Source organism: Marmota monax, unplaced genomic scaffold (genome assembly GCF_021218885.2).
Source record: "Marmota monax isolate L192 unplaced genomic scaffold, Marmota_monax_Labrador192_F-V1.1 WCK01_AAM20220418_F8-fsc00277, whole genome shotgun sequence".
Lineage (NCBI taxonomy): Eukaryota > Metazoa > Chordata > Mammalia > Rodentia > Sciuridae > Marmota > Marmota monax.
Window position 1 is genome coordinate 1101083 of NW_026694513.1, and position 10142 is coordinate 1111224.

Here is a 10142-nt window from a genome sequence, read left to right on the forward strand (position 1 = left end):
GAATTTAAAATTCTTTCACAAATCTTTATTCTGAAAAAGAAAAAATCCTACTTGGACTTAAGGTAGTGTTGTTTTAAAACAACAAATTCAGAATGAAGTTAAGAAACATTTTGCTTTGGGGGAAAAAATAGGAACAGGTTGATCTGAATTAAAGGTTAGGAAGTCCAAGAATACAAACGTATATAAAAATCTTAGGACAAAAAGGTACGATCTGTCCCCAAAGAAAATAATGTGTATGTGTCAAGTGGGAGAAGAGCGGTGAAAACTATGGGGCGGCGGGTGGGGAGACCATTTAAGAGTCTGACTTGGAGTTAAGGAAAAGAGGTTTGCTAATCTCTTACCGCCCGGATCTGCAACTCCACCACCGCCTCCAGAGGCATCGTTCCCTGCGCGGGCGAAAGATCTGGAATGACAAGATCCTTTTGTGCTGGGTCTTGGACCAACTTTCCTTAGTTTAGCTCAACCCCTGGGGAAGTGTTCCCAGAAACTTCCCCAGCCCCCCACCCCCTCGATCCCCCATCAGACCCTCCCAGCCCGGGTCCCTCCCACCGGGACCGGTCTCTCACAACCGGCGCCAGAGCGTAGGCTTCCAGAAGGTGGAAGCGTCGCGTTGCCATGGACACTCAAACGCGCAACCTTCGACCCTAGAACACAAGCGAGGCCCGGTACACCTCCTGGAACGCGCGTGCGGGGCGCGGCTTCCCGGGCAGCAACTATCTGCAGTGACTTACTGGGTGTTGTCGAGGGAGCAGGATCCTGGTCAGGTGTTTGGAGCACTAATTTCTTTCCATCAACTCTGTGTGGTCCCAATCACTATGTTTAAATGTTTACAATTTCCTTTTTAACAGTGGAATGAAATCATAGCTCCGATATAATTTAATTACTACACATTTTAGTAGTTACTACCCCCCAGGTCCTGGAATTTCTGTTAACCATTTTCCAATTTAATATAATTAACTGTCCCAGTAGGTACGCGTTTGCTCTTTAAGAAGCTTACAAGAAATCAAGTGACCTCTCCAATAAGAGTTGAGTGGAGAAAGGCTGATAGCACTCCATCCCTCATAGTGATATGCCAAGCAGTGCCTCCTCTCCCTCACGGTGTTCTGTCCAGTGGCAGAGCTGGATGAGTGAAATGTATCTTTCCCGCAGTGCCTTCAGTTCTGTTTATGTCTCCATTCACAGAGGGGTTTTAGGTTAGACTGCAGAAACAATGACATCATCACGTTAGCTTGCTTAGTTTGCTTCTATTACCAGCATCCCAAGGAGCAACTGTCCTGGTGAACACGTAAAAAAGTAGCTTTCTCAAATAACACTCACCCGAGTTCCCGGTGTGCATAAGAGAAAGCCAGTGTCCTTCAAGATAAAAGTGTGTCTGGATTTTCCAGACCAAGATTTCTCTCATTATTCCCTTAACTTGGCTAGATTTGGGGGAACAAAAAAGGGAATACAGGGACATGGTGTGTTGTTTGTTCCAGTCCCCATTTGCTTTAGTGGCAACAGAGCCACGGTCACATTGTAAAAACCTGTCAGAGATGACAGGCAAAGTAAGAGGTCTGAATTGGTAAAGGAAATCATGTTTTTTTTCCCCCATTCATTGTATTTGATAAACAAAAATGAAGGAAGAGAGGTAGGATCAGCCACTTCTAGCCAATCCAAAAAATCTGGGAGGAACAATGCTATCTCTGAAAACAACAACAAAAACATTTGTTATCATTTATCATTAATATTTTGCATTGGAAATTTATGCAATTGGAAATGGTACAAAAAGACATCCCTAGAGAATAATTGGGTCTTCGTTTTGGTCACTGACGTTTCTTTCCCTGGAAGGGAAAAATACAGTGTGATGATGATGTATTGTTTACTTTTCTGATTCCTAGCATATTGTGCTCAGCTCCCCTCCCTCCCCCATACCAAGAGATACACAGGTGGATGCCTGATTTCCTATAATCCAGAGATCTGATTTGTTACCTTACAACAGCTAACTGGAACGAGCCCTGTGATGAAGTCGTCAACACCAATATTAACATATCAAGGAGAGTGACAATAAAAACAGATTTATGAATAAGTTAACTAGTGTAAGGCAAGGGAAAATCAACCTTTATTGAGGATCTACAAAGAGCTAATCACTCCCACAATAACTCTGAGGGAGATATTATTCCCTATTTACAGAGGCAGAATCTAAAGCCAAATAAATCGCCTTTTGCCCAAGGCTACACAACTAATAAAGAGAAGTTATATTTAATCAAGGTGTGCCCTACCACATCACTGCCCCTAAAACAAGAACATCCTATTGATCCTTACAGACACACTGTCCACACTCCCATCATATGCTATTTCTAATCTTTAACTCTTCATAAAATTGGACTCTCCTTGCTTGGTTTCATGGCCCAGCCCTGTTATGGTTTCCCTCCATCTCTCTGAACATTCTTCTTGTCTCTGTATCCTATTCTACCTAGCCAAACAGTTTTTCTTGGTCCTTTGTTTTCCTCACTCTGTATCCTTTATCTAGGGATGTCAGCCAATGTAGGTATTAATTAACATGTACAGATTTACAGATCCCACACAACTTTCGCTCTTCAGCTTTCTCTGATAGGGTGGAATCTTACTATTTTAGATGATTATATTCATCTATAATCCCTTTGGACCAATTCCCACAATAGTAGTTTCACATTTGTTCCTGTGATTGCTGATTACTGTTTATCTCCATAATCTGTTAACTCTACATGGCTAAGTGTTTGAACCCTGATTAATTTGCATTGCAGATGCTCAATAAATATCTTGGCATAGATGTTAAGTGTAGAGATGATCTACAGTCTGTAAGGGTTAATTGTGTGAATAAGGGGCAGTCTCACCACATGAGGGCAAGCTAAATATACCCAATGAGAAGGGATCAGGCACAGCTGTTTTTGCTAATTTGCTGTGGGGATATTCAATGAATCAATAGAGATTATATTTAATTTATATTTTCTTGTAAAGTGTTTCTTGTAGAGTGTTTCTGCAGTGCACCTTGATCAGCAGTGACATCAGCATTGCAGAAAAGACACATCAGTACATCCTGCTTATTTCCTGGCCCCAGATGAGAAAATTAAACCTTTCTTCAAATGAGAATTTGCCAAAGTGCAAAGAACAAGAATGTGACAATCATGACTGAGATTTTCCTTTTAACCAAAAAGCTAATTATAAGACACAAAATTATAAACATTTCTTTTCAAATAATTGTATTCATATGAAGGGAAGAAACTATTTTTTTTAAGGCACTAATGGACAGGGTATGGAGAAACATTGCTGGTTGGAATGTAAATACATATATTTGTTTTCTCTGGCTACTATATCAAATTATCACAGACTTTGGGGCTTAAAATAAGACAAATTTATTATCTTCCAATTTTGTGGACCCCACTGAGCAAAAATTGAGGTACCAGCAGGGTTACATTCCTTGCCTTTTCTGCATCCTTACATTTTCACTTTTAATTAAAAGCTGCCTGAATTCCTTGGCTCCAAGCTCCCTTCCTCCATCTTTAAAGCCAGCAACATCAAGCCAAGTCTTTCTCATGCTGCCATATCTCTCTGGTTCTCTACTCCATTTTTGAGGATCTTTATGATTACATTGGGACCAGTCAGACAAAAAGGTCCCTATATTGAGGTCAGCTGATTAGCACCTTTATTCCTTCTGAAACTTTAATTTCCCCTTTATTAAGTAAGATTATAGGAAATAATATAGGAAATGTCTTTGTGAGCCATTATTCTGTCTACCACATATAACTTCTTAGGAGAACAATTTGATAATGTCTACCAAAAATTTTAATTTGGCTGAGTGATTCCACTGCTAGAAATTTATCCCATGGGAATGCTTTCACAAAACACTGACATATGCTGTACCAGTATTCACAGTTAAAAAATACTAGAAAGAATAAATGTTCAATAAGCAGTAATCAATTATAAGTGAGCCACATGTGGAAATATTACACAGCATGGAAAAAGAATGGGGCAGAGCTATAAGACCTAACAATAATAATCTCTAAAATATAGAACAAAGAAAAAGAGCATGGCACAAAAATGTGAATGATATGCTGCCTTTTGGGAAGGCAGAATATTATGTGTTCCTACATGCTTAAATATTCCTGAAAAAATACAACAGAAACTGCTAGTAATATTTGCCTCTGGGAAGGGAATCTAGGGTACAGAAGTAAAGAGGAATCTTTACCTAAACAAACAGGAAACATAAAACAATAGAAAGGATGAATCTGGGAATATAGGAAGGAGCAAGAACTGACTTCTTCAGATTTTGGGGCCATGTTTTATGTACTGCATGCTACAAAAGTATCCATGCAATGTATGTCTGCCACTTCCACTTCCAGGGCAGAGGATTTTTTGTTTGTTTGGTTTTGTGTTTTTTTTTTTTTTTTAAATTCTGAGATCCTATCCCAGAGGCCCTAACATTCCTGAAAGGATAAGCAAACTTTCTTGCATGTGCAAATGTGTATTGTTCTGGGAAGAGAGCCTGTAGGTTTCTTCAGCATCTAAAAGGGTAGTCACATCAGGTTTTAGAGCTACTTCTCAGTGCATACTGAGCCCTCCAACCTGCTATCAGTTCCCCATCAATCACAAGAAAAGGGCCACCTGGGTTATCTGATGAGGCAAAGACAAGGAAAGAGGGCCTTCTCTCTCCATCATAGTCATACCTCCTTATAGTTGTCTCCAAAGGCAGCTTCATTCCATAATAAGTGATTTTTTTTTTAAAAAAAAAAGACCGTCAATTCCTGTCTTAAGCCATTTATTTATGTCTGAATTCAGTGGAGAACACTGAGTTAGGTCCTAAAATCTTTGGAGCCAGTGAATTACTCATTAGTAAGTGTAAAAAACACTAACAGATTAGATTTCCAAAGTGAGTTGTTATTCATCAGCATTTGTGAAAAATGCCTGCAGGAAATAAAAAAAGGAAGAAAGAAAGTCCCAAGTATATAGAACAATTGATTGCTTCAGGAGTAATGCATTTCCAGAACACTGATTTTGTTTTGTTCTGTTTTTAGGCACAGTGTCCAGACCCAAGAAATAACTGTATTTTATATTATCCTTCGAAGACTTTCTTTAAAATATTCTTTCACAGTTTAGCTTTCTCAAGTCTGATATAAGAGAACATTTTGTCTTTTTGACTTTTACTGTGAATATATATGAGTTCAATGAATTGCACTGGGTTCTTTCCTTGGTTCCCACAAACTGCATAAAGATGCAATTAATGTTTGTTTTTTTTTTTTTAAAGATTATTGTTAAGCCAGGTGCAGTGGTGCACCTCTGTAATCCCAGTGGCTTGGGAAGCTGAAGCAGGAGGATGAAGAGTTCAAAGCCTGCCTCAGCAAAAGCGATGTGCTAAACTCAGTGAGAACCTGTCTCTAAATAAAATACAAAATAGGGCTGGGGATGTGGCTCAGTGGTTGAGTGCCCCTGAGTTCAATCTCCAGTCCCCCTCCCCACACACAAAGATTACTGTTAAAATCATACCCTTTGGGAAAACTTTCCATGAGCAGGATCAGTCCTAATATCACTTGCCGCAGTCTGGCTGGGCACAAAATCACGAGCCACTCAAGCAGGAACAAACTTTATTTTTTGAAACTGCCGCCAGTGGTCCGTCTGCGCCCGGGCAGATCGATGGACCCACGCCGCCATTCTCCCGGATCCCAAGAGGAAGTTCCTCCTCCGGAATTCCCTCCTACCGCACTTCCCCAACCAATGGGAACTCTCCAGGAGTCCAGTAGCAGGCCAAGGTGGACAGCAGGAGTCCAATATCCATATGAATGCAAATCTTAACATAATTATATCATCTCAATGGCTTGCTGGCATCACCTTTCAACCAAAAATGCCATGCATCATATTACTTGGCTGTGGCTCTTAGCAATCACTGTATATCATTATTGGTAGCATCAAGTATCTCCCTGCATGATTCATAGGAAGCACCTATGAAGCACTTTCGCTAAGTTCAAGTTGAATCTAATCAAGCTACTAGAGTTGCATTATTCAATATGCTAGACATGTATAATTATTTCAATGAACCAAAACTAAATAAATTTACAGCTCAGTTCCTCATTTGCACTAGTCATATTCAAAGTGCTCAATAGCCATATATGGCTAGTGACTATGTACCAGTGAATGCAAGTAGAATATTTTCATCATCACAGAATATTCTAGTGGGCAGCACTACTCTAAAGCTAACTTCACTTGAAGCGAATGGGGGAGGAGAACATGTTAATAATAGTAATATCTAGAATGTGAGACACTGTATAGGACAACTGCCTCAGTCTGCAACAAGTCAATGGTATTAAAAGTGAAAAGGAGAAGGAAAAGAAGTTAAAGGAGAAGAAGGAAGGAAAAGCAAGAAGTACTAGTAGTGAGGAGAACTTCTCTAGATAGAAGATAGTTGAGACCTAATAAGCAATTGTAATATATGGACTTTATTGGAAAGTTAATTTGAATAAACTAACTTATAGAAACTATCAGGAAAATTTGATTATGGTTTAAAATTAATTTTTATAGGTATGATAAAACCTTTGTGTTTATATAAGACAAATATTAACATTGTTTAGAGATGCATATTAAATTATGTAGTGATAAAATGATATAATGCTAAGGTTTTGCTTTCAAGGATTCAGTAAATGCATTAAAGGAATAGATACAACAAATGTAGAAAAATCTTGATAATTATTGAATCTGGGTGATGGATATATAAAGTTTCTGTACTTCTATCGTAATATGTGTTTAAAAATATTCACAACTGGGGGTTGTAACACTCACCTGTATGTAATCTCAGCTACTTGGGAGGCTGAGGTTGGAGGATTGCAAGTTCAGTGCCAGTTTGGGCAACTTAGCAAGATCTTGTCTGAAAATAAGCTGGGGTTGTAGTTCAGTGGTAGAGTACTTGACTAGAATGGGTGAGGTACTAGGTTTGAGCCCCAGTACCAGCAAAAAAATTTCATAATCACAATTTTTAAAAATCAATAGTTAAATTAAAAAAATATCATAGCCTTTTGTGGAACTTCTGTCCTAAAATAGTCCATCAAAAGGATTCTTGGTGGCATTACATGCAGTTCTCTTTGATAGAAGTCTCACATATGTATACAAAAAACATGATGGATCTCTTCACCTCTAATATAGGTAAGTTAAGCAAATTATTGTGGTCCGTAACATTTTAAAGTAATTGAGAGGGAAATTCATTTAAAGGGGGAAAGAAGCACTGTGTTGTAAGAACAGTGGTCTCCTAATCCAAAACAGGAGCTGGAAATTTGAGTGTTTCTTTAAGTGTACCCACTTCTCCAGAATTTCTCCCAGTACTAGGAGTGTTTTCAAGAGAAAGAATCAAATTACAACTGAATGGCTTTTAACAATCCTGAAGTCATTTGGGATCTGGGCCCACACATGACATCTATTTCATAAAACTTATAAGAGTTCAGGAGTCAGACTATGTTACTTTTTGCCTTGTGTTTAATACACTAGCATTTGTAGGCTTAATATTTAAATAATTATGACTTCTCTTAGACATTTTGTACTATATAGTTCTTCTATTTAAACTTAATTTATATTCAGAAAGAAACTAATTTGCTCCTTAAGTTTCAGCTGGCTAGCACTATATCTTTGGGAGTAGTAAGCAAATTATGACACAAGCAATTTCTCAGAAACTTTATTTTGCAACATTAAAAAAAGCAGAAAAGAGTATAATTAAGTTCTAAAACTTGTTAAAAAAAAAGAAAAGAAAAAGACGGAGGCAGGCCTAGGGTTTGGGGATGTTGCTCAGAGGTAGAACACTTGCCTAGCATGCAGAAGGCCCTGGGTTTAACTCCCAGTACCATATAAACAAAGAAAACTTGTAAAATTTTAAAAAGTGTGTCTACTGTTTTGGGACATAAAATGCATGCTTTGAAGCCAGCAATGGCTCAAGATGAGGTTACTTCTTATGTGATTATATGTATTTGTCTCCTACCAAAAATATACATCTTTGTGTTCTTTTTTGGTTCTCTTCTGTCTTTATTTAATCTTGCATTTTTTATTTTTATATTCATATCCATCTATTTACTCCTATTTCCATCCATTTATTCACAGCATATTCATTGAACACCTACTATGTCCCAGGCACTGTTCTGAACAATTTAGGTACAAAGGTGAATAAGAAGCAAACTATGCTCATGAGCTTACATTCTACTGTAGGAAGAAACTTAATAATTAACAAGTGAGAATAAACAGAAAAAGTATTATGAAGGGCAAGAAGGAAATATCCAAAGTGATGAGATAGAAGGTTACAGGTTAGAGAGAGCAAATGAGAATCTGGCTTAGATTTAGTGGCTAGCTTGGCTCCCCAAGGGTATGACAACATTTGACCTAAGACCTTAAAAGAGAAGCATGACCACTAGCCAAGACTTTCAAATGAAAAGATATGCAGGTGAAAGGAACATCAAATGCAAAGGGCCAGGAGTCAGGAAAGAAATTGGTATATTTCAGGAACCAAAAGGAGGCCAAAGATCATACAAAGAGAACCCTGGGGAGGGGAAAACTGTGAAGGGGAAGCTGGCAGGAACTGACACTCACTCAAACTACACTACCACTAGCTTGCACAGGAACTTAGTTGTGGCACACAGTGCCTACCTCATACTTGTAATATCTTCTTCCTTGCTAAAAGAAACCCAGTTTTGTTTGGGTGGCAATGCATTCAACTCCAGGGAATGAATTATTATTCGTAAGTTCTAGCCAATGAGATCTAAGACAAGACAAGAAGAAGAGATTTGGGGAAAGGAGTAGGATTATATATATATATATATATATATATATATATATATGACTTAAAATGTGGCTGAAACATTCAAATAAAAATATGAAATCAGTAAGTAGAGGAGTTTGAGGGACTGGGGTAAAGTCTGGGCTTGATTTTAGGTTGGTGGCTGTGAATACAAGGGTTTTTTTTTTGTTGTTTTAATTTAAGGCTACAGTGATAGATAAAATCTTCTCCACTAGTCAAAATCTGAGGGATTCCAAAATTAGAGATCAGTTAGAGGAAGGAGACTGAGAAGTATTCAGAGGTAGAAGAAAAACCATTGCCAATAATAACCCTAACAACAACTTGGCATTTATTTAGAATTTAGGACTTATATAGAGCTTACTTTTTGCCAGGCACTGCTCAAAGCACTTTGTGGCTTCAAAGAAGCAAAGAGAAAAAAGTGTTTTCCTTTTCTGTTTCTCATTTTCTCCTTTGGCTTTCACTCCTACACTCAAAAGGCTTAGGTGCAGTGTTTCTCCACTTTTACTTATTCATTGAAAATATCCAATTGACACAATACTGGAAAGCTAACTAGAAAATAAAAACCCTCAGAAACTTTCCTCCCCAGCCTTACCCACCAGAGGTAATCAAGTTTCTTGTATACCTTCCAGAAATTTTACATACACAAACACACACACACACACACACACACACAGACTTGTTATTGTTTATTTGTATGTTTTTGGTATTTTGGATTCCACTTAGGGGCGCTCTACCACTGAGCTACATCCCCAGTCCTCTCATAAGTTGCTGAGGCTGGCCTCCAACTTGTGTTCCTAATGCCTCAGACTCTGGAATTGCTAGAATTAAAGGGATCGGCCACCCCATTCAACTGGTGACTTGTTTGGATACAAATAAGATCTGTACGGATTCATACATATATATCTAATTCCACAACTTGTTATTTCACTCAATTCACTTTTGAGATATTTCTAAATCAGCACATTTGTTCTTTATAAGACTAGTATCCCATTGTAGCAATATGACATAATTTAGATCCTCTATTGATAAACAATTCTTTTTTGGCTTTTTCTTTCCACTGAAAAACATCTTTGTATATGAATCATTGAATATTGGTGCAAAATTCTTGGATAATTTCCTGGGATTGAAATTACTGAATTGAAGCACTTAAGCCTTTCATATTATTAATTTACTCCTCCCAAAAGGTTGTACAACTGACACTCTCTCCGACAGCATTCCTTGTATTTTGGTCAACATTTATTATTTATCAACTTCAAAAATGTGCTAGTCTAATCGACTGAAAGAAAGAGTGGCGTTTTGCTGTTCTTATTTGAGACTCTATGAGTAGGGCAGCAAGGTTTGATTATTAAACATGCAGATTTTG

At 38.0% G+C, this 10142-nt stretch overlaps 1 protein-coding gene across 8 annotated transcripts in view; it reads right to left on the minus strand.

Moving 5' to 3' along the window:
* Positions 1-10142, minus strand: part of Spata6l (spermatogenesis associated 6 like) — a 59186-nt gene that overhangs the window by 47475 nt on the left and 1569 nt on the right. For 6 of the 8 annotated variants that reach the window (XM_046420143.2, XM_046420141.2, XM_046420140.2 and 3 more), the window contains exon 1: positions 342-482. The exons of the other annotated variants lie outside the window; for them this stretch is intronic. In XM_046420143.2, the coding sequence (XP_046276099.1) occupies positions 342-380 (39 nt within the window). In that variant the 5' untranslated portion in view covers positions 381-482. Of the gene's footprint in view, positions 1-341; positions 483-10142 lie in introns of those variants that run through there. 8 annotated transcript variants of the gene reach the window in all.